The sequence below is a fragment of the Polyodon spathula genome, chromosome 18, assembly GCF_017654505.1.
Source record: "Polyodon spathula isolate WHYD16114869_AA chromosome 18, ASM1765450v1, whole genome shotgun sequence".
In the NCBI taxonomy this organism is placed as follows: domain Eukaryota; kingdom Metazoa; phylum Chordata; class Actinopteri; order Acipenseriformes; family Polyodontidae; genus Polyodon; species Polyodon spathula.
Window position 1 is genome coordinate 18241659 of NC_054551.1, and position 25590 is coordinate 18267248.

At 38.2% G+C, this 25590-nt stretch overlaps 2 protein-coding genes across 2 annotated transcripts in view; one reads left to right on the forward strand and one right to left on the reverse strand.

The window, feature by feature from the left end:
- Nucleotides 1-4043: 4043 nt before the first annotated feature.
- On the forward strand, nucleotides 4044-22340 carry atpaf1 (ATP synthase mitochondrial F1 complex assembly factor 1). The gene is made up of 9 exons (XM_041277904.1): nucleotides 4044-4293; nucleotides 5358-5466; nucleotides 6479-6532; nucleotides 11301-11363; nucleotides 11675-11725; nucleotides 12490-12537; nucleotides 14383-14478; nucleotides 20380-20487; nucleotides 21853-22340. Exons 1-9 carry the CDS (start codon nucleotides 4079-4081, stop codon nucleotides 22021-22023), a joined length of 915 nt encoding a protein of 304 aa, XP_041133838.1. The 5' UTR covers nucleotides 4044-4078; the 3' UTR covers nucleotides 22024-22340.
- A 93-nt stretch (nucleotides 22341-22433) lies between these two features.
- The window catches only part of LOC121330697 (A disintegrin and metalloproteinase with thrombospondin motifs 6-like), a 66374-nt gene continuing 63217 nt past the window's right edge, over nucleotides 22434-25590 (reverse strand). Inside the window, exon 24 of the mRNA XM_041277424.1 lies at nucleotides 22434-24215. Within this exon, the coding sequence (XP_041133358.1) occupies nucleotides 24106-24215 (110 nt within the window). The 3' untranslated portion in view covers nucleotides 22434-24105. The remainder of the gene's footprint in view (nucleotides 24216-25590) is intronic.

Here is a 25590-nt window from a genome sequence, read left to right on the forward strand (position 1 = left end):
CTTTAAAAATATGTATGCAAAGGCGAAATAATTCAGTGCTGGAGAATGCCTGTAGTGTTGTTTTTGTTCCCAGCACTATATTTCACATTTTGACTCCCCACAGTTGAAGACTGTTTTGGTGTTAAATAGTAGCACAAGTCCGGCTTGGCTAACGCTTTATAAATCGTAAATGAAACTCTTGCAGGGCCATAATTGTAATCTTTTCAAGTTATATACAGTACTGACAAAAAATTTCGAAACAACAAAGAATTTACATAACGACTGGGGGCAGGAATCATATTGGCCATTTTTCTTCACTCAGACTAACGAAATATATTGGTAACAGTAACATACTTTGCATATTTTTAAAGAGGAGATGGTATCTATTCAGGGATCTCAATATATTTTGCGAGGAAAAATTGCCAATAAAATCCCCACCCCAGTCTGTCTGTAAATCACTTGTTGTTTCCATAATTTGTGTTGGCACTGTATGTTTGGAAAAAGATCACCTCGTTCAAAATTCTCAATCTAGGTGGGCAGGGTGTGAAGCAAAAAAAAAAAATCACACAAAAATAAATGATCAAAGTCTCAATATCAGAGCAACAGAACTCATGATGGTGGTGTAAAGAAGAGACTACATACAAGTGGTGTAAAGCCAGGGATTACACACAAGTGCTGTAAAGAAGAGACTACACACAAGTTTTGGCACAATGCATAGTTACTGTGTGTTAACTCGTAGCCAGCGACCAATGTACGAACTTTCAATTATTTCAATTAGGCTAAAGAATAACATCAAGGGCCCGATTTTCCACTGTGGGCAAATTGCCCATGTAATTAACTTACTATGGTGAGGGCAATTTGCCAGCGATTTTTGCCCATTGGGGAAAATATAGGCCCAAATAGAATTCAAGGTTAGGTTTCATACCATTGACAGTTCTGCATTCCCTGATTCAATTGCTTTCTGAAAGTTCCTAATGGATTTTTGAATCTCAGAAATCTATTAAAATAAAATAAGTTATAGTAAAACTAAGAAACCAAAAAACACATTCCAGGTGTCAGGATGGCATTTCTGTTTAGTTTAGTTTAGTTTAAGCAAAGAAAGTGATTGCTATACAGTAACCATGGTGGCTGATCAAACTTCCTGGCAACAAGCGTTTTCTTTCTTCCTCTAAAGGTGATTGTAGGGCCTTGAGCTGCCCCCCCACCCCCCCCACCCCCCCCCCCCCCCCCCCACCCCCGTGTGTTTGTTCACATGCTGCAGATCAATACACATGTCCTTTTAAGTGAAGGTCAGAACAGTAGGATTCATACTCCAATCCCGCAGTATTTAACAACAAACCACAGAGGGGACGATTCTTCATTCCTTACCTGCAGCTCCTTGATTTCACACATATAAGACTGTGTTGTGTTGCCTCTTCAGACTCTTCCAGTTTCTCATATTCCTGTAGCTAAATAATCAGAGCATTATTGTGACACTTCAGGCTTCCTCCTTTAGATCTATCTTTCATTTCCAACTTATTCACACGTGGTTCATGTGGGGAATTTTGCACTTAAAGGGTCTGTATGGGAAAATATATGAATGCTCTTGAACTTAGTCCCTGTGGCAGAGTAACACCGGTCAAGCAGGCAACACAAAAACAATTTAGAATATATTTAAGCGCTTTTGCACACCCTATTAGTTGGCAGTAATAGCCAGTCTTTTAAAGGAAGAAGCAGCTTTTCCTGGTACAGTTCTATGCATCCAACAAAACACTTGTGTCAGTGACTTGAGTAAATGTTTTAAAAGTATGGCCTTGTAAGTCTAATTGCTGTGAACCTTTTTTCCATTACCCAACATGTTACTAGACATGGCCATCCCATGCCTACCGTCTGTTTTAAATCTGATACATTACCAGTAGCTCGGCACGTTTCATCTGACAGTATCCTAATTCTTTGACAAAGCTGCGTTTCTGTCACTAAGATAAACTATACATAAAAAAAAAACATTATAAATATTGATACTGTTTCAGTACAGTGAGATGAAAATTAAATAAAAATATGTTAAAGTATTAAAAAACACATTTAATAAATAACATTACAATTTTTAATGATTAAAAAAGAAAAGAAAACTAAACAACTGGCATCACATATAAAACGTTTTAATATATGTTTAATAGCATCATAAAATTACTTACCTAGTACACTGGACTTCTGATCTAAAAGAATAAATAATATATAATTATGTTTCCTGTCAACTGTCTTTGTAAAAAAATAAAAATAAAAAAAAGATTGTGAAAAGAAATACAGTCACTGCTGGTACAAATATTCAAATACCTGAACATCAGAACAGAGGCTATAATTGGCCTGTCTGTCTGTATTTGTGTTCATGGACATTTGACAAGAATTAGCAAGGGAATACATTTTACTGTATTTTTTGTAAATACAGTATAATTGTAAATTTTGAAAAACTACTCACTTCTAAATCTTTTGTAGTCATCTTTGTATTACTTTAGTATAAATACATGTTAATCTGGATTCATATGTTGTTTTTTTCTGACTTTATGTGAACGATAAGACACACATTTGCCCATTTTCCCATTGGAAATAGTGATATTTTGAAATATCACTGTCCTGGTCACAAAAACAAAGTTTGTGGGGAATAATAGCCATTTTCTATACTTTTGAGGCATAAGCAATTAGGAAATAACACTTACTACCCAGGAACAAAAATTGTGTTACATAGTGTAATAATACTAATCATCATCATCAGAAATGCATTAATAACATACCTAGGTGCTCTTGAAAGCTTGTATATTTTCACCTTCTGTGTACATCTGGGCTTTACACCGTTTAACTGCATTTACTAAGCTTTATTACACTTTACAATGCTTTACTACAGACAACTTTTATAAGGGTTATAAATCTTAACGAATAAATACAAACGTTGCTTATATTGTCCACATTTAGTCTTTTTTTTCCTCATATCTTTTACAGTACATTCACAAATATATGTCCTACTGCTGATTACCTTAGTTATCGTATAATGAAAACGATTATACTATGTACAAAGTACTGGGGTAAGAATTGGCCCGGGCTGATGTTCACCCTCCCAGAAGAGTACTGGGGTGAGAATTAGGCTGTAACACGGGCTCCACTGCAAAGAGTGAGTATCGGGTTTATGTCTTCGGTTTTGATTACCTCACCTACCAGCCCCGCTGCTGCCTTCCCTGTGCACGCCACACTTTCCACTATAGAGCGCCATTTGTGTCAAAACTATCCAACCATTAATGTGTCAATTTCTTTGTGAACAAGTAAAAAGCTCTGTTTAAGCAAATTATCAGTTCAATTAAGGGTCTAGGTAAGTAATTGAGAGCTCGGTTGGAATGAAAACCAGCAGCCACAGGGGGTCCCCAGGACCGAGTTTGAGAAGCCCCGCACTAAACCATAGCGCCGATACCGCTGTACAAAAGAAACGGCTTTCCAAAGGAGCGTATGTCGGGCTTATATCTTCGTGTGTGATTACGTCACCTACCAGCCCTTCTGCTGCCTTCCCCTTGCACGCTACAATATCTTCAAATAATGATTCAATAATCAAATAATTGTGTTTGCCATACTAGTAGACTTCACCAATTACATCTAAAACATGGCAGTTAGATCTAAGCACTAAATTATACATTTTTCCAGAACACACCATATGTGGTAACACCATTGTCTATTGTTAGTTTAGAAAAAAAAAAATCAGAAAAATATGAAAAGTTCATCTTTTAATGTTAACTATCAGTACTTATTTTATGAAATGTTTGTGAACCGTATACTGTAATTTTTCAGGGTTTAAGAGTACTTAAAAAAATAATAATAAGAAGAAGAAAATATTTAATTTTCCGGGGGCAGGGACCAAATTTCGCGTGACAAGGGCACAGTGATGTCGGCAATAGGACCCTTTGCTGGTGGGGAATGCTCAGTGGCCAGTGTTTTGTGTCATCGAGGTGGGGCAACCCTAGTTAACCGTTCACTTTGACAATAGCACCACTTACGCTCAAACTTGGAAGAACATTTCTGTCCTCACCGGAACTCATGATTCTGTGCTGCTTGCGCACCCCCGCTAGCCGGAACAATATTAATGAGCGACATAGGGGAAAGCAAAATGGCGGCGGCCATGGTCCAGATGTGTTGCATATATCGGGGGATGCTGGCGGTCAGGAACACGGGAATCCGACCTTTAATCCCCGGACTGGCGCCGCTACAGCTCCGGGCATTCTCTGTGCTCAAAGAACCGACGCTGGAGGAAAATCCTTTCTATAGCAAATACGAGGACAAGATCGCACAGCTTCGGAGGTGAATGCTTTAAGAGTGAAGTGTCTATGTAGGTCAAAGTAACAGAACTGAGAATGAAACAGATTTTTTATCTTGTTTCTGTAAGTTGATTAAAATAATGTTTTTGACGGTCCTGGGGAGCGATTATAATTAAGATTGAAAATGGACTGATGCCATGTGACATGAAATGAGACCATGAAAAACGCCACACATCGCTTGTTTTTTAGTGCTTTTGAATACTTTGTACTGGTATTTTGGCAGTTTTAACGACTGCTAAATGACGGAATAGGTCTGCTTGTTGATGAGACATACTGTATATACATATCCATGTTTCTTGTCAAGGAAGACAGCTGATTTTGCAGGCATTGATAGAGGACTGAAACTTAAGTAGGTGTTTAGCTGGCAGGTGCTTCCCTGATCAAGCCCACACCAGTCGTAAAAGTCGTGACTACATACAGTACGTGTTCAAGAATCCTGCTAAATGTTCACTCACAACTCTGAAGGAATTGAAAGCAATGCCCATTAATGAAGAACACAGACTTATTGACAAGTTGTAGATTATTGCATGATATTAACTAGTTGTAATTTTGCATTCATGGTGTGATGTATGTCACTCGTGTACCACTTCATTGTGGTTTGTCTAAAACATTAGAAATAATTTAAAACTAAACAAAGGATCTTGGTCTATAGTTATCAGTCGAGTGTGAATAAATGACTTGATTTGTTTGTACAGGTACATTTAAAGTTGTCACATGGACAAATTGATATTGGTTTATCAATGTTGAATGAGGCACATTTCTAAGTAATAGGTGATTATCACTAATGTTGTTCGCACATGGACATTTGCATTTAAAACGCCTTAATGTACCCAAACGTCAGTGTTGATAAGTCACATACTTTGTGTTTGAATGTGCGCATGCAGGGTTCAGAAGGCAAGATTGATAAATACAGGTCCTGGAGAGCCAGTAGTAACAAGCTTTCAGAGATGTGTAATGGGTTATGTTGCGCCATTAGCGGTCCTTGAATCCAAGGTGTATGGCAGTATGTTAAGCTAAATTTCCTATTGCTGCTGTTATTTGTTTCAGGTTAAAACCTCAAGAGTTTGAGGCCTGCATGGAGAAGAGAAGGGAGTTGAAAAGGCAACCACTCGGCCAATCCAAACAGGCTGAGTTTATCAAGCTCGTTGAACAGGAGGTGGGTACTGTAGCCGTACCCAGCACAGGCAAACAAGACAGCGCTGAATATTTCTGAAGAATTTGAAATATTTGCATATTTTCTAATGTCAGTTCTTTTAAAGGTTGAAGGCACCGTTTTGGCTGCAAAGAAAGACCCTAAAAATCTATTTATAAATACAGCCAACTCGCAAAAAATAGCTACTACTTAACATTCATTATCTGGTCTAGTACCCGGTGAATCATCACTTTTGACTAATAAATTCACATTTCATCATGCAATCTTATTGAAATCTGTCTTGTTAGGTTTTATGTAAAGATTTACACTACACTAAAATAAGCTGAAAGAACTGAATCTGTTTAGCCTAGAACAAAGAAAAATTAGGGGGGCATGACTGAAGTCTTTAAAAATCTTAAAAGGAACTGACTTGATTAACCCGAAGCAATTCTTTAAGGGCTGTACGGAAACCTTGACCAGAGGACAATGTTGGAAATTAAGTAGAGATAGACTTAATACAGAGGTAAAGACACACTTCTTCACACAGAGTGGTGAGAGTATGGAATGGGTTACCTACTCATGTTGTTGAGGCAGAATACATTGGATCCTTTAGACCCAAAGTTTTGAGATCAATTTGCTACTTGGAACTGGACAAAAATAGATGGGCCGAATGACCCGCTGTCGTTTTCTTATGTATCTTACCTGAGTAAACTCAAATAAAATGTACCATTTCCATTTACTGCGTGGGCAAAATTCACAAGGACCCATTAAATAGAAACTGACATTCAGAAATGGTATAATTAAACTCTGCATTGCTAAAACAGTGACCCATAGTTCATAAAATACACAATAAAATAAACTGTTTAAGGAACACACCAAAAATAAATGAGTGATACACTGAATGGCTCATATCTCTCATATGTTTAACTGATTGGCTAAACATTTAGTTCCAGTAAACTAAACTGAAACGCGAAAGGAAAATAATAGTAGCAATTACACTGATTGTAGACTAACTGTTTTATTTTTTCAATTTTAGTCAGAAAACCTTGGCAAACGGGCATCTGGAAGTGGAGGGTTTTCCAAAGACAAGGTACAGTAAGCAAGGCTAGTGGATTTGGAGGAATGTGTACAGTGCCACAATGTTGATTTACCCTCCTTTGCTGAGGCACTTCCTAACTTGCATCCAGCTGTAAAACCGGGTACTCCAACCTGGTGAGACGAGTTATCCATCACAGTGTTCATTAAGGGTGTGATTAATGCTTGGTTTTAAACCCTTTAATTCTGGATTCTGATTGATCCTGAATTTCTAACATGTTTGTTTTATATTGCACCATTAAAAAGTGTTTGTTTCAATCTGAGTTTCAACCTACAACCTCAAATGTAAGGTGAGCTCTGAATTTAGTTATCTGTTGTTGAATTTACTGAGTGTAGCAATCGCTCACTCTGTCCTTCCAGGTATGTTAATGCTGCACCTCCGCCAAGGCACAAAAGTGAACACAGCAGACTGAAGCCTGTCACTGGAAAAGCAGTGATTGGTTGCTGCAAAGAAGAGCCAAAGTGTTAGGCTTCTTGGAGTTTGAGTTCTTCTAAAGCTGTTTTCAAAGTCTCTGCTTTTCTTCAGGTGACTTCTTTAGGTATAATGTTGGGTATTGAAATATCAGCAATTTTGTTCTGATAAGATGAAAAATATAAATCTAGGACCGCCTTACTTGCTTTTATACCTCATTTCCATGGACAGCCAACATGAGTCGACTCACGTGCGCTCTAATTGGTCTGAATTCCCCCAGAACTCAAGTTGATGGACAGCTCGAGTTGGTGAAAAAGGAGATATTTCTGAGTTACCCGATTTATCACGTGAGGAAATACTTGTAAGTTAATGGTCAAGATCTGCATTTGCTGCAAACGGTATTACAGTCAAATTGTCAGTTATTTAAAAGATAAATCCATCTAGATATTCATTCGCATTTGATACGTGCAGTGTATATACGTCTGGCAGACTGGTATGCAAAACAGGGTAAGAAGCACTGGACATGGGAAATTATGTGCCAGATGTGATGAAGCCAGTTTGTTTGAAAACATTAAAAGTAGACTGGACATTTCCATCAAAGGATTAAAAAAAATCTGGAAGTGATCTGATGTGATCAGAAACCCAGAGGCATTTTAAACTGCACCTGCTACTGTAGTAAGACCGTTTTTTGTTAAGCATTTTTCGTGTTACTTTTTTTTTTTTTTTTTTTTTTTACAAGGGTTTAATTAAGAAACAGACAAAATTGTTTATGCCAAACTTGTTAGAAAGTCTGTAACAAAATGGTTGATTGTTATTGTCGATACATTGTAGATATTACTAAAGACACTCACCGTGAGGGGTCTCGCAAAGTCCATAAACAAAACAAAAACGTTAAAGTTAGTTAGTTTTGCACCATATAAAACTGAGCTGATTTTACCAGTGCTTGATAATCTAATTGATTAGAAGGCCTTTTTTGTTGTTCTCTGAGTTGCTGCAGTGACATTATAGATCAGAGGTGGCGAAAATGCAGCTCGCGAGCCACATGCGGCTCTTTTGCAGTTCAGGTGCGGCTCAGGTGAAATGCTGGGTGACGCACACTTCGGCTCGAATGAACTGCATAATAAACAAACGCGAAAGAGAAAACAAGTACAAATAAACAAGTTTATTATTTTGGTTCTCCTGTATTCATTCGTGTTTATTCTTTATTCTCTCACCTCTTCTGTCTCTTTGAGCCTGGATGCAAGGACATTTGGTCACTTGATGGTCTTCGACACCGCGCACTGGCACATGCGTATTTTGCTTTCACTTTGAGTAAAAGCCAGTTGTGCAATTGAAAGCACAGTAAGTTTAAGTGCTTAAATTAAATGCTCATTCGTTTCGTGGGGACAATGGCATTTAGCAAACCCTCCATGAGTAATAAGCAGCAGTATGAGGATGAAAACCGAGGCTTTAAGCCAGAATGGGAGGAAGAGTTTCCTTTCACAGAAAACAGAGGTAAACCTCTGTGTCTCCTCTGCAACAAATCACTTGCAGGTTACAAGGCGAGCAACGTGAAACATCGTTATGAAACATTTTCATTTGAATATTCTTCTGGATCAGACTTGAGGAGAAACAAGCAGGCCTCTTTAAAATCTCACCTGTAGTCAGCAGATGCTCTTTCAGCATTCAGTAAAGAAGCTGATGTAACGAGTGAAAACAGTTTTGTTGTTGCATGGAATATTGCTCGTGCCTTATTTTGAAGGAGAATTTATTAAAAAGACCATTGCAGAAGTGGTGGCAATTTTGAATCCAGATAACAAGAAACTTCAACGACTAGTAAGCCAGATCCCATCTTCAAGGCACGCTACGGAGAGGTGCATCTGTGCTGATGTTGCAACGAAGACTCATCAAGCTCAGCACTTGATGAGTCCACGGACATCGAAGTCAAACCACAACTAACAATATTTTCTCGCTATGTTTCAGCCATTATGAATGTGAAAGAGTGTTGGACTTGGTGGCTTTGAAAGAAACAACCCGCGGTGTTGACACTAAGAACGCACTGGATAGCGCACCGGAGAATACCGGTGTTCCCTTGGACAAACTTGTTAGTGTTGCCAATTGTCAATTTCATCTGCACGGACTGGAAAACTCGTAGACAATTAAATGTCATAAAAGAGCTAGATCTTGAAGTGATCTTGAAGATAAACCCGATGACGTCTCCTTCTTCTGTGTGGTGAGGTGCCTATCAACCAGCAATGTCTTAAAGGTTTGTGGAACTGCTGGAGCCAATCAAGGTGTGCCTTGAAAAAAAAAAAAGGGAAAGTCCTGTCCACAACTGGAGGATCCACAGTGGTTGGCAGACCTGGCATGTCTCACCGATGTTATGCAGCACCTGCAATCTCTAAACCTGGCACTCCAGGGACAGGGTTAGTTCATTTCTGACCTTACTCAGACAGTCTTCAGTTTCCAGAACAAGCTGAAGCTTCTGTAGAGGAACTTAAAGTCGAGACACTTTAACCACTTTCCTTGCCTCAATAATATGGAAAAAATATTCCCTGAAATCAAAGTAGAAGAGCAGAAACTTGAGGAATATAACAGCAAATTGCAAGGACTGCTGGATGACTTTTGTCACAGATTTGAAGACTTGCAAAGTTGAAACCCTGCTTTCTGGTGAATCCATTCATGGTTGATGTGGTCAACGACGGCTGTCCGATCCCCAGACCTTTGGTAACAAACACATCTGCTGTGAAAATGGAACCACTGGAACTCCAGGAGGATGGGTGTCTAAAGATGGTGCAACTGACAACCGTGCAACTCATATCAATATTCAGCACAACATGCTACTGCGAGTCTCTTTACTCCATGCTCAAGTTCATGAAAGCGAAACACTGTTCTGTGGGGTGTTGGTCAATAAGGACAGAACTCCTCCATACCGCCCTGACGGCATATCTGCTCACATCCAAGATGGATAACCACAAGGCATCCAGCAGTAACTAGCAGTGTTATGGTGAGGAGTATGTGAATCTACAGGTCTAAAATTATTATATTTATATATCTTGTATCTCGTCATGAGCAGGTAATGTACTGCATTTATCATCCGCAAAGCTCTCAGAAATATTTTAATACCCTTAGCAGTCATACAAAACAAAAAGCTGCTTTTTTTTCCTTTTTTTCTTTTTCCTTTTTTTTTTCCTGTGGTGTTTTTGGTGAAATCAGGGCAGTTATTGTATTTTGCTTCATAATAACTGAATATATTTTATTTAAGTACGTAATTCATACAGTATAAACGGAAATAATGGAAACGCACCATAGTGTTACATTCAAATCTTAAACTGCAGATCTACAATACAATAAAAAATCACACAAACTGTGTTAGGCTCTCCAATGTTCTCCCTTGTTCTTGTGTGCTTTGTTACCATTTAATGTCAAGAGGTGAACAACTACAGAGTAATGCAAAATTCAGCTTTTGGAAAGAATTAAAACTATTGCTCGCAAACATGTTTTACAGTATGTGTCTTGCGGCTCTCTGCCATATGAAGATTTTGGTATGCGGGTTGTAGGGTCAGGAAGTTTGGCCACCCCTGTTTATAGATGTTAGTATAACAAGTTACCGTTTCAGCTGACTGGTATCATTTAAGTAAACATTTATTTGAATCTTTTTGGAATTAAAAGTGTAATTGCAAAACTGTGTTGCATATTTCTTTGGGACTGTGCTAAGTGAAAAACGGCGATTCAAAATCCACCAAGGTAGAAAATCTGCCGAATTTAATACAAGCCAAAATGTCCCGTTATACGGCATGTTCCTGCCCCGACAACATTTTTGATTGACATCTAGTGATGCCGTTTCCTCCAAGCTCGAATTCGGACTTTAGAATTTAGAGTGCAGTCGGACCAGAGAATTGGGGCTCCCGCCCAAATTGGGAGACAACTCAAGTCTTCTATCGTATGCGTGTCGTGCCAAGCCATTGAACGGCATCATCATCAGCAAGGTGCAAAGCTGGCAGTCCACCGGGGAACTTGGTCAGTGGGCAGTCGTCGACGATGTGTGACATGGTTTGTCGGGCTCCACAGCTGCAGGAAGGGTCGGTGGCTTGACCCCAGCGAACGAGGTTGGCAGCACATTGACCCTGCCCTGTCTTGAAGCGGTTCAGCAAAGTCCACAAGCGCTGGGGTTTTTACAACTCTTGTAATTAAAAAACAAGGAAACGGAGGTGTGGGAGGGCAACTCAAGCACGTACCCGGGTTATGTGGTTCATGAAAACATCTTAATTGTACTCAAAGATTAGAGCCAATTGGGTCTTTGAAACTATGCATTTACCTGTTAATCAAAAACCCTTAACACCTATCTCTTTTTTTTTTGCAATGTTTTCAGACTTTGGGATCCATCCTTAATGTAGATATGGTCAAAGAGAAGACAGCAGAAGAAATAGGCCAGGTGCGTATTCTCTGGGGAAAAAAAGCTGTGGAGGTTATACTTTGGTTATAGTTTCCACTGCACACTCGTACCAACCAACATGGTCTGTTTGTGTTTCCCAACAGACGATGCAGCTGTAGAAACCGCTTTTAAGACTTCTTTGTCAAGTATACTTGTTTTGTCAGATTTACAAAAAGGACTAATAAATAAGACAGCAATGTTAATTATAATTTATTTGACCAATAACATTACATACAGAGGTGGGGTGGGGGCCTACCATAGTCTTTTGTAAGGCAAAGGAATTCAATTGAAATGCTGCTTCTTTTTTACAGATATGGATGCACTATTTTGCCACTAAGGACACCATTTGTGCAATTATTCCTGTAAGTTGATTGACTTTCTAAGAATAGAAAAATACAAAACTTTGTTACAAAGTATGAAGTTAATTTAAGGCTTTTTATCTTGTGAGTTCTGCAAACGTTGTCAACTCTATACAATCAGACTGCTCAGCATTAGAAATCTGCGTTGGTAATAAGTAGATACATAGATGGATACTCCACAAAACGATCAGGGAGTGCTATAGCTGTTCCACAAATGAGAATGAGACTGAATAACACAAGAGCCCCAACAATGTGCCTCAGTTGGGAACGTTCATGGAGTTTTCTTTTCCTGTACCTACTGCAATGTGTGTAAAAGAAAGTATGCTAAGCCCACAAGAAATAGCTGGATTTAGATAAGCACCTTCCTGAGATCAAGCTCTGCATCAGCTTAGCAACGTGATGAAATTTGGAACAATGAAATACTGGCATTGGATTTGAATGAACGCAAGGCAGATTACAAAATGAGATCCGGTAAGAGAAATATTCACTCTTTACCGCAGAATATAAGTTGCTGCATATATTTATAGAGGGGACAATGATCGAGTCAGTGATCTGTAAGGAAGAAGGCGTGTAAAAATGTTAAAGCAAATGGCTCCTGACACTTACCGGTTGTTGGCCTAAAACGTCAGAGTAATTTCACGTGCTTGATTTGAACCCAGTATTAAAAGCGTATTGTATTAATCTATTGAGCTAACCAAGCCTGCTCACGGAATGTACTGTGGTCTATGCAACCAAGAATTTTATTGTATTTCTCTCTCGTTTCTCAGGGAGAAAAGTTTGAAACGATGTCCAACAGAGGAAAGAACTGTCCCACTGTAAGTAGGGTGTATTTTTCTAAAACAGAATAAAATATGTTTTGACTTGCTATACTTTTTTAGTTGATGAATGATTAATCACAACTGTGAGCTATGATCGATGAAAAAATAATTGATCGATATAGTCTCGTGCAAAAAAGAAATCTTGAAAAGTGGCGGAGGGTTCTTTTAAAGACCTTGGCAAAAGGGCAACTAGAAGGTATACCCACTATTTCACAATGTCTCGGAATGAAAAAAAAAGATTGCAACTTGCAACATTTGCTCATCGATGCTTTCCTTTCACGACAATACTACAGTTTTGTTGCAAGTAAACTGATTTATCAGAAAATTAACAGCTATATTCATACTTTTTCTGCAGCTAACTGAAATTTAAAAAAAAAACACTCAGTAAATTACAGTAAGTTACCTTGTGTTATTCCTAAACTTGAAAGCTTACTTTATACTAAAACGGATCAGTTAAATACAGTATTTTAGGTTGTAGTGCTGCTGGTAATTTACGTTCTTGAAAAAAGAAAATGTCAGATTGTCACAGTGTACATGTAATTGTCATTTAAATACAATTTCATATCACTAGCAAACAGGTGTGTGTGTTTGATCGATCGTAGATCGGATGATCAGTAGAACATATCAAGATTAAAGCCCCTATTGTGAATTCATACATTTGGTAGAGCCAAAAATAAATTTTTTTGGACATTGCTAACGATTGTCCAGTCCAACCTTTAGCTATCCTTTATGATTTAGAATCCTCTTGAATTAATTGTAGCCTTCAAAATAATTCCATAAATCTTATTTTTCACTTCCATCAGAACAGAACTCCTAAAAGGGCATGGTGTAAATCACAAAATTAGGTTAGTATCTTGTGCGCACGACCTCACAAAATGGTTCTCGATCACGAGATCATTTCTCGAGATCTCAACATAACAAAGGTTCTTTTGTGTTTGTTTTTGTTGCACTCAACGAGCCACCGTAATGTGTAAAAGAAGGCTTGTGTTCAGAGAGTACGGAAATAACGTACTCAAAGAATTTCAGAGCGTTTACTTCACACAGCTCAAGGAGGACATAGTGTCTGAAACGTCCTGAAATTCTTCAGAAATGTTTACACCTCTAAACTTGTTTACTTCTCTTTTCATCTATCTATCTAGATATATGTGTTTGCTTACTGGTGACATGGAATGAATTGAAAAATTGCTAGATAAACTGAAATGTAATGTTAATCATATTCTTTTTAAGTTTTGTTCTATTTGCAAAAAATATAAAGGGTATACCTAATCACGTAATGAAATCTTTTGATTTTAAGTTTTGCCTTCTATTTAGTCTCAAATGTAGTGATTGTCTCCTAACCTTTTGACCGAGAACACCAGTTGTGTGCTGTAGATAAGAGATATTAACCTTATTTTAAAATGTACACCGTGGCCCTTTAGGGGTTCTTTACATTAGCTATGGAGGTTTTAATTGTGCATTTAAAAAAAAAAAAAAAAAAAATTAAACCCATTTTATTTTAAAACGGACATCTGGGTACACGTGGTTAATAGAAGTTCCCAAGCTGGCTTGCCTTGCCCTCCAGAAAGTCAGTTTGTTGCTTTTTCACCTCAGCAGTGCCTTTAGGTTCAAAGCATGTTATTAGCTGGAAGCATGTCAGTCAGTCAGGGATCAGCTGACTGGTTATTGGCAAGAAAGAAGGGTTGTTGTGTTGTTAAAAATTAGATTGTATCAGGTAAACGCCTCAGCCCTTTATATATGGTGCATGATTGTGGTTTGGAGTGGATGTGCAGTTTATGGCCAGTAGATGGCACAGTTGTGTTGTGGTTCCTGTTGTTTGAACAGTGTTTCTGCTCTTCTCCACAGTTCCTATATGCTCTGCCACAGGAGGAGGGTTATGAGTTTTTTGTGGGTCAGTGGTCAGGCAATGAGCTGCATTTCACTTCCCTCATCAACGTTCAGGTGAGTTTACACTAATTCATTTCATTTATTTGCATTTTGCTTTAGTTGCCTTTACCTGTCTTTTGAGCTTGCCTGGAGAATATGAAATTCACAATACCAATAAAAAAAATAAAACATGTAACACATTCAGATCTGTTTTGTTAATGTTCTTAACTTATTTAGGGGCTTCTCCGCTGAATGCAGACTACATTTGGAGGTACCTGGCAACATTGTCTTCTGATAAATGCAAAAGTAATCCTTCTGTGTCATCCTACTTTAAACTGTGGGGCAGGTGATAAACACTTCAGCATTAGTTAAAGAAAGACATGCTTTACCCAGCACAGGGAGACTCTAAATGAAGTGATATACAACTAGTATATTCCAGCTCCTCACACCAACATACAACTAGTCTAATCCAGCTCCTCGCACCAATATACAACTAGTCTAATCCAGCTCCTCACACCAATATATGGTGTTTAGCCATCTGCTTTATTATTTTTCATTCTAGTTTCTATGCTGGGTAAAGGAAATGCTGAAATGGGCTTGATGACAAAAGAAAAGTGAAGAATAAAGAATGATCACGATTGCACACAGGTCTTTACCCGTATCCTTTGAACACATGCCGACTGTGGACAGCGTAGAGCACAGGCTGGAACATACAGAATTCAGAAAGGCTTTGTGTGACGCTGACGATAACATTTTTAGAATGCTTCCTGAAATTGAAGAAAAAAAAAAAATCTTCATTTTATAATTGGAAAATTAAAATTTTGTTAAATCAAGCTTCAAGCTTAATAAGAAGCTAAATAATTGGGATGTGCTTCTGGTACATTTTTATGACCGTTTAAATGTTGTGCAGGTGTCGCGTTTAACCATGTCTACACACGCACACACACACACACACACACACACACACTCTTTATATTACATTATGACCTTATGATGTATACTGACAGCCCTGGTTAGTGTTTTCCATGCAAAGAACCCCTAATTAAGAGACTGAACTACAGTTAAATAAATAAATAAATAAATAAATAAAAACATGCACACCAAAGTATATATTGAAATTAGTGCTGTCACTTGATTCAGATTTTTGGTCAGTTAATTTATGGGCATTAGTTGATTAACAATATTATAGCAGCTGTCCTGCATGCAGTGCTAAAAATTAATAGAATCCGAAAAAAAAAAAACAATGGGAATTTGGTCTTTTTAAAAGAGTTTGTTTTATTATTTTTCTTTTCTCTTTGTATTTGTACTGTGCTATTGAGATGTACCTGGCCCTGTGGGCACAAAGTGAATGAACAAAAGCTATTTTATATATTTTATGAGTGCCTGTAGAAAGTCTACACCCCCTTGAACTTTTTTCACATTTTGTTGTGTCAGTGCCTCTGAGTTTCATGCATTTCAATGAGGATTTTTTTTCCACTTATCTACACACCTTACTCCACACTGTTAAGGGGAAATAAGTTATATATTAAATACAAAACTCCATCTACAGTAATTCTGAATGTTTTCATTTCAAATAGTGAAGCATTGAACTTGTGTTTTAGTGGTACAGCAATTTTGTTTGGCATAATTATTTACATACCACGGTTTTCTCATCCGGTTCCTCAAAATAATTCCAAACGTGACTTTGCCTCGTTCCTTTGTTTTAGAGATGCAATTTTATTAAAAATACATAACAAACGTCCGAAAAAAACACCTTTCTTACCCCATGTGGACTGAACCATACCAAGCCCAGTACAGCATGAACACATAGTGTACCAGTGAAGCGCCAGATCGACCCAGAATTAAACCTGCCCCAGTGTCAATCATTCTGTTGCACCAATTGGAAAAACTACTTGGAGACAATTTGTCATGTGACCAGTTATACATCTAGTATATTATTTAACGTTCAACTACTTATACTTCTTAAACGTTAAATTTCCATCCCTACTAAATAAAAAAAAAAAAAAAAAAAAAAAAAAAAATTGTCAAAAAACATAGACTGCCTCCACCCCCCACTCCTACCACACCAGCCCTCGCCTCTCATCATATGCTTTGTAATGCTTTTTAGAATTTTTTTTGGACGGCCCCTAATACAGTGGCTTGCGAAAGTATTGACCCCCCCCCTTGGCATTTTTCCTATTTTGTTGCCTTACAACCTGGAATTAAAATGGATTTTTGGGGGGTTTGTATCATTTGATTTACACAACATGCCTACCACTTTGAAGATGCAAAATATTTTTTATTGTGAAACAAACAAGAAATAAGACAAAAAAACAGAAAACTTGAGCGTGCATAACTATTCACCCCCCCAAAGTCAGTACTTTGTAGAGCCACCTTTTGCAGTAATTACAGCTGCAAGTCTCTTGGGGTATGTATCTATAAACTTGGCACATCCAGCCCATTCTTCAAGGCAAAACTGATCCAGCTCCTTTAAGTTGGATGGGTTCCGCTGGTGTACAGCAATGTTTAAGTCATACCACAGATTCTCAATTGGATTGAGGTCTGGGCTTTGACTAGGCCATTCCAAGACATTTAAATGTTTCCCCTTAAACCACTCGAGTGTTGCTTTAGCAGTATGCTTACGGTCATTGTCCTGCTGGAAGGTGAACCTCCGTCCCAGTCTCAAATCTCTGGAAGACTGAAACAGGTTTCCCTCAAGAATTTCCCTGTATTTAGCGCCATCCATCATTCTTTCAATTCTGACCAGATTCCCAGTCCCTGCTGATGAAAAACATACCCACAGCATGATGCTGCCACCACCATGCTTTACTGTGGGGATGGTGTTCTCGGGTGATGAGAGGTGTTTGGTTTGCGCCAGACATAGCGTTTTCCTTGATGGCCAAAAAGCTCAATTTTAGTCTCATCTGACCAGAGTACCTTCTTCCATATGGTTGGGCAGTCTCCCACATGCCTTTTGGCGAACTCCAAATGTGTTTGCTTATTTTTTTCTTTGAGCAATGGCTTTTTTCTGGCCACTCTTCTGTAAAGCCCAGCTCTGTGGCGTGTACGGCTTAAAGTGGTCCTATGGACAGATACTCCAATCTCCGCTGTGGAGCTTTGCAGCTCCTTAAGGGTTATCTTTGGTCTCTTTGTTGCCTCTCTGATTAATGCCCTCCTTGCCTGGTCCGTGAGTTTTGGTGGGCGGCCCTCTCTTGCCAGGTTTGTTGTGGTGCCATATTCTTTCCATTTTTTAATAATGGCTTTAATGGTGCTCCGTGGGATGTTCAAAGTTTCGGATATTTTTTTATAACCCAACCCTGATCTGTACTTCTCCACAACTTTGTCCCTGACCTGTTTGGAGAGCTCCTTGGTCTTCATGGTGCCGCTTGCTTGGTGGTGCCTCTTGGTTAGTGGTGTTGCAGACTCTGGGGCCTTTCAGAACAGGTGTATATATACTGAGATCACTCAGATACTGAGAAACTTAATAGCAAAGGGGGTGAATACATATGCACGCACCACTTTTCCGTTATTTATTTTTTAGAATTTTTTTTTATTTATATTTTATATTCACCAATTCACACTTCACCAATTTGGACTATTTTGTGTATGTCCATTACATGAAATCCAAATAAAAATCAATTTTAATTCCAGGTTGTAAGGCAACAAAATAGGAAAAATGCCAAGGGGGGTGAATACTTTCACAAGCCACTGTATATAAAGAACAAAACCAAAAAAACACAACTATAACCTCCGCAGTTCACAACTCAATACAGTGCCTCTTAATACCACATCATTTCCGTGCGACTTGAGACGTTCATGGTTTGTGACATCTGCTGCATGGCTGGGGCTCTGCAGAGTAAAAACAACCAGGCTGTCTCGGTGCAGCTCCCCCGCGCAGCTTGGTTGTACTGTGGAAAAGATCAATTGGCTAAAAGAACCAGACAAGCATAACTGGGACAAATGGCCTTCTCTCATTATATACACACACACACACACACACACACACACACACACACACATACATATATATATGTATATATATGTGTGTGTGTGTATATATATATATATATATATATATATATATATAAAATTACACACACTGACTACTGTGCAAAAGTTTTAGGCATGTGTGAAAAAATGCTGTAAAGTAAGAATGCTTTCAAAAATAGACATGTTAATAGATTATATTTATCAGTTAACTAAATGCAAAGTGAGTGAGCAGAAGAAAAATCTAAATCAAATCCATATTTGGTGTGACCACCCTTTGCCTTCAAAACAGCATCAATTCTTCTAGGTACACTTGCACAAAGTCAGGGATTTTGTAGGCATATAGTCAGGTGTATGATTAAACAAATATACCAACCAGGTGCTAATGATCATCAATTTGATATGTAGGTTGAAACACATTAATTAACTGACAGAAACAGCTGTGTAGGAGGAATAAAACTGGGTGAGGAAGAGCCAAACTCAGATAAAAAGGTGAGGTTGCTGAAGACAGTTTACTGTCAAAAGTCATACACCATGGCAAGACTGAGCACAGCAACAAGACACAAGGCAGTTATACTGCATCAGCAAGGTCTCTCCCAGGCAGAAATTTCAAGGCAGACAGGGGTTTCCAGATGTGCTGTCCAAGCTCTTTTGAAGAAGCACAAAGAAACGGGCAACGTTGAGGACCGTAATCACAGTGGTCGACCAAGGAAACTTACTGCTGCAGATGAAAGACACATCATGCTTACTTCCCTTTGCAATCGGAAGATGCCCAGCAATGCCATCAGCTCAGAATTGGAGGAAAACAGTGGGACCCTGGTATACCCATCTACTGTCCGGATAAGTCTGGTCAGAAGTGGCCTTCATGGAAGACTTGCGGCCAAAAAGCCATACCTCCGACGTGGAAACAAGGCCAAGCGACTCAACTATGCATGAAAACACAGGAACTGGGGTGCAGAAAAATGGCAGCAGGTGCTCTGGACTGATGAGTCAAAATTTGAAATATTTGGCTGTAGCAGAAGGCAGTTTGTTCACCAAAGGGCTGGAGAGCGGTACACGACTGAGTGTCTGCAGGCAATAGTGAAGCATGGTGGAGGTTCCTTGCAAGTTTGGGGCTGCATTTCTGCAAATGGAGTTGGGGATTTGGTCAAAATTAATGGTCTCCTCAATGCTGAGAATTGGGCTGTAGCAGAAGGCAGTTTGTTCACCAAAGGGCTGGAGAGCGGTACACGACTGAGTGTCTGCAGGCAATAGTGAAGCATGGTGGAGGTTCCTTGCAAGTTTGGGGCTGCATTTCTGCAAATGGAGTTGGGGATTTGGTCAAAATTAATGGTCTCCTCAATGCTGAGAAGTACAGGCAGATACTTATCCATCATGCAGCATGACAATGACCCCAAACATACAGCGAAACTATCTTCAGCGTAAAGAAGAACAAGGAGTCCTGGAAGTGATGTTATGGCCCCTACAGAGCCCTGATCCCAACATCATCAAGTCTGTCTGGGAGTACATGAAGAGAGAGAAAGCAACTGAGGCTGCCTAAATCCACAGAACAACTGTGGTTAGTTCTCCAAGATGTTTGGGCCAACCTACCTGCTGAGTTCCTTCAAAAACTGTGTGCAAGTGTATCTAGAAGAATTGATGCTGTTTTGAAGGCAAAGGGTGGTCACACCAAATATTGATTTGATGTAGATTTTTCTTCTGTTCACTCACTTTGCATTTTGTTAATTGATAAACTATTAACATGTCTATTTTTGAAAGCATTCTTACTTTACAGCTTTTTTTTCACACCTGCTTAAAACTTTTGCACAGTACTGTGTGTGTGTGTGTGTGTGTGTGTATGTCTATATATATATATATATATATATATATATATATATATATATATATATATATATATATATATATATATATATATATATATATATATAAAATTAATTTGTTCTTAGTTAATATGTTACTTTTAAATCTTGCAGAGTTGTCCTGACTGAATACTGTTTTCCTGCATTCCAGACAATAGGGCAAAATGCTCCTAGCCAGCTGATTCTCTATCACTACCCTGAACTTCAGAAGGACAAAGGCATCGTTCTCATGGCAGCAGAAATGGACCACAAATTCCTGGTAAGAAAACTGTCGTTTTTTTTTTATTAAAAGCAGGTGGGACCACCATGGAGGTGGAAATATTAAAGTGGGCACAATGGAAAAGCACAAATGGTGTTCTATACCAGCAGATAATCACCGCCTGCAGGTATGCAATAAATATTGTGAAGCGAACCAGCTAACAGACCAGGGCCCATCATACTGTACACCTCAGGGTTGGGAAAGGGCACCTTTCCTGTTCAATGCAATAGGTTGTATGTCACTAGACATGTATCATTTCTATTAGATGGAAACAAAATGTTCATGTTGTATGAAATACAGAGTAGTGCTTATAGTATGCTATGCATCAGTCAACCAGGGAACAGAATTGTGTTGATTGTCATTTGATTTATCACATATTCCAGTGCCTCTCAAATACTGTGGGTGTAGAACTGCCCAAGTGTAATCTAAGCAAAAGGTGTTGTTTTCTACTTGCAGTATCATTGTAAGAGTTGAAACAGCTGAAGTTACAACAGCAACACTATTACTGGCCTTTTTAGATATGGCCCTGAGAACTATATTGCTGTGTTTGTACGATTTTAGTAAACCACATCATTTAAAATGTAGTTCAACACAGTCAGATTCGTTCGTTATTATTTATTTAACCAGGAAAGCACCGAAGCCTCATTTTACAAGGGGCTTCTGATACAAAACACAAATACGTAGTTCAGATAAACTCATCATTTAAACACATTACAAAAGAAGAAAAAAAAACAGTTGGGATAAGAGTAATTGAGAAATAGAAACATTGGTAATTAATCGATTCTGAGATTATAAGGAACATTCAGTGCCTGTTAGTAGCAGTAATAAGATATGTCTAACACACAATTTTAAAAAAAATGAAATTGAGAGTGACCGATTTTAAGTATAGTTTCAAGGTAGTTGATTTTTTTCGGAACATACTGTTTCACACTTTGCTGTTTGTTCATATTACTGCAAAAGTATTTTAATGTTCTAAAATATTATTTAAATGGAATGGATTGCAACCACAACCGCACCATATGTTTCACAATTATGTCAACTGCCACTTTCTGAGATAGTCTATCACTTTTCTAGTCGACTGTTCTAGGTACCCATAGTACGAGCCTTTCGGATGGTCAAATTAATATAGTGTAGTGACTATAGTATGTTGTTAGTGAGTGGATATAGTCTAAACAATTAATAAATAGTGTTGTCTATTCTGTCATAAGTATCAAATCAGTGTCCTCTGCTCCTGCTGTTCTTGAAATAGTGACTGGGGTTACCAAGTCCTTTTTAAGATTTTAAAAACTTGTTACTCTTTCTTTCTTATTGCTGTCAGCGGAGTAACATTTTAACAACAGGTTTATTCATTTTTTCTTCCCACAGGACGTAACCAAGGCCCAGTGCCTCGCCAATCAGGTGCAGTTGTTCTATGGCACACAGCACCAAGAGACCTTCCATTTAGTGGAGCTGTTCAACCACAAGCCTGCTGATTTCAAACACATGTCTGTCATTGCAGAGCTGGAGCAGACTGGGATCTCCCATCCGAGAGCCTAAAACAGGCAGCACTGTCCCGGGAAACGCAGACTCTCAGTACACATTGAACATTAAGACTCCTAACACTTGGCCTGTTGAAGTAACAAGGAATCAATCAAATTGTGTTTGCGAAACATGGAAGATTAAAGCTATGATTAGAGATTAAAGCAGTGAAAGGGTTAAACATAATATAAATGCTCTCCTATAGGTTCGTAACCACCATTTTAAAATTTGTTTTCTTATCTCTTGTCAGCACTTTGACTCGATCAGCCTAAAAGTTTCTGTGATAAGTCACAGCTCGTGTGTGTGTGTTTTTTTTTTTTTTTTTTTTTTTTTTTAAATAGAGCATTTATACAGCACCATGGAATTTCCTGGGTTGCAACAGCTACTTAGTTTTAGGGGTAATCCATAGAGCATTTTACAACACTGGAATCCCCCTGGATTTCATCAAGCCCCTGTCGCTCGCTATCCCGGCAGAGCTGGGCTCTTTATGCAATCCAAGCTGATTCCCCATTGCTGCAAAGTGCTCTGTGGATTATCAAATCAACTCAACAACATTAGTGCTTGTCCACTTTTTTTTATTTATTTATTTATTTACTTTTAATTTGGCACATGCAGATATTCCAAATACACACTGAAACCAAAAATGCTGTAGCTTCCTGGTACCTAATCCCTTACTGTGCTGTATATTAATTTTGTCCAGTGGTCGATGTAATCTGACCACATGACCTACAACACAGGAAGTTATAGCTACCAGGCAGCAACAGAATACAGTTTTTAAATCTTCAGATTTAATGAAAAATACATCAGAATTAAAGGGGGGACAAGGATAAGGTTGTATAAACTAAAAAGAAGATAATTGATTTAAATGTCCCTTGGTACAACAAAGCATCATACTTTGGTCATGGAAAATGCAAGGATACAAAGCTACTTTTACTGCACCTCTGATGGTTTAAGAGAACAGTGAAGCAATGTCTGGCAATGAGTTCTAACAGAGCTGAAAGAAACATGGTCTACTGTGTTGGAAATTCAGTTTTAATAAATAAGGGATATTCATTAACAAACCATACATGTGCTGTATTCTACACTGGAAACCACAGTCAATAATGAAATACATATTTTTTAGAGAAGAAAGTACTAATATGTACATTAATATCTGTACATTTAATATCAAAATAATATATTATTGTGCTGTGTTATAGCTGCCTTATTCACCAATAGGCTTTGCCAATAGTCAATCTACTAATACCAAACAGTGAGTGACTGATGTGTCTGCAATGGTGTTAGTGGTAATGGTGTTTCATGCTAGACATGAATCTGCATTTTACAGTCAGGGTTAACAAACACTACTTTTGTTCATTTTTTAAATAGTGGTTGATTCTTTGACTCAAATATTTACAGAAATGTTATGAGTGATGAGCATAGACAGGTGTTCACTACCATTAGACCTATGGACCTATACCATCATTAACCATTCTAATGGACATTCCCTTAACCCTCACATGTTCCAAGTTACATATTATTTATGCACATCATGCAGTATGGACAAATGTACTATATAGTTGTAACAGCAACATTTCAGGACCAGTTACACCTAATAAAACAAAAAAATAATCAGCTGTTTAAAACTCCCAATTCATTGCAAACTAGGTAAAAGAGGACTGTAAACTAACATCTCTAACAGTATGTGCTAATGTATAATGTAAGGGCAGGTTTGCATCCTAGCGGTGCGAAGTTACCAGTCTTTGCTGGAGATTCCACATGGTGCATTGCATTAGCTGTGGCGCTTAATAGACATATTGGTCAATACAGCCACTGAATTCACAAAAAAATGTTCTGCTTTTTTATGATTGTTGCTGAATAGTTCAACTCTTACATCTTGTACAGCCCTAGTGGATCACATGGTATGTCGCGTGACAACATTCATTTTCATTATTGCAGACAAGGGTTTTTTCTACTTTCTCACTGTGTACCGATAATACAATCATTAGAATTTCCCTGTTGGCTGGACATCATGATCCAGAATCCCAGCATATTGGATGGGGATTTTGATTCCTCCACTCTGCTAGGTGGCACTGTTTGCTGTAAAATGGATTCTGTTTTTCAATGTGTCTGACATGTCTTGCAGCACATCTGTCTGAAGTACGCTCTGTTGCAGAATTTGAATTTTAAGACCAGGGGGCAGTAAGCAACTTTGTTGACATCTTTGCAGTCTGGAACAGAAAAGAACAATTCCTTTCAGAGGCTTGCAGTGTTTCAGAGTCCTCTGCAGTGTTTACAAGTAACCCATTGCTCTACCTTTGCTGTAACCTCTATTGTGCTTATTTTCCAATTTATGTTTCAACATCTTCACGATAGTTTAGATATATATATATTTTTTTATAGGTAAAAAAAAAAACTAGGTCATTTTTACTTTTACTCCGGAACGTTCGTCAAGAGAGGGTTTTTTTTTCTTCCCCCAAACATCGGCGTGTATGAAGTTCATGCTCCTTCCTGCAATACTGATGATTAAAATGAGGGGTATTGTGGGAACAGAAAACCAGAATTGTTGTAGGAGAAAACGTGATCTGGATATGCTGCGATCCTTAGAGATTTTTTTTTCTCTTGGCAAACTAAATGTATTGCCCAGTTGATTTATGACCCATGTTGTGTGATACCTTTCAAAAGATTCAGCAATATGTTTTAAAAATATAATGACACAGATCACATGGGAAACAGCAAAGGTAACAATGCATTTCTTGTAAATTTTTCAGTGTGTTATCTAACATAAAGGCTGAGTAGATGGAGGAAGAATGTTGCCAGATGACTACCATATTATCAAAAATACAAACCCTGGCACCTATAATGGAGTGTGCAATAATATTCAAATAGAGGCACATATCTAGAAGCGTTAAAATGAATTGCAAGACAAACCATAAGCATAACAAAAATGTAAATGTTGTTTTAATAGGTTTTTTTTTTCACAATTCCCCCAGTATTCTGTGTTCGCCATCATTCTCAGTTGGGTTATGTTGCTCCGATATTGAATTACAATAATGTTTCTCCTTTAAGTGCCAGGGCTGAACAGCCTTCCTCGTTCTTTTAAAATCAGCTGACCTGCTAGCCCTCCCTCCTCTCACTGTCTATTCAGATGTAGAATAGCTGGGGCTCGCAATTTAAAGGTCACATTGTCACTTGATTTGAATGGAATGAGGAAGGATATTCAGTCCTGGCACTATTATACTAAAAATATATCAATTATAATACTAGCACAGCACTGGAGAAAGAACAATCAAACACCATTGTGTGATGTGTGTAAACAAAAACAAGCATATCAAATACTGGGAGAGAGAAAGCACTTTGCTAGCTGCAGTACGAAGCTGGACTAAAATATACTTTCAACAGTTTAAAAAGAAGCATGTATTACAATGCATTGACTGTAACTACTTGTGGCTAAATTTCATCATTAAAGTATAAGTGTTTTATCTCAAAGCAAAACATTTTAATTCTATTGTGACATTCTTTTTTTGTCCAGTTGTATCTTATGTAGGTCCACTTTTGCTAATTTAAGGTTATTTTTCATAAATTTCATTATGAAATATAACATTT

Bases quoted from the DNA above. Each gene is read 5' to 3' on its own strand.
- atpaf1 (XM_041277904.1), top strand. From the start codon at position 4,079: ATGAGCGACATAGGGGAAAGCAAAATGGCGGCGGCCATGGTCCAGATG. The intron at 5,467-6,478 runs GTGGGTACTGTA...TTTCAATTTTAG, and splicing joins TCAAGCTCGTTGAACAGGAG to TCAGAAAACCTTGGCAAACG. The intron at 11,726-12,489 runs GTAAGTTGATTG...CTCGTTTCTCAG, and splicing joins CCATTTGTGCAATTATTCCT to GGAGAAAAGTTTGAAACGAT.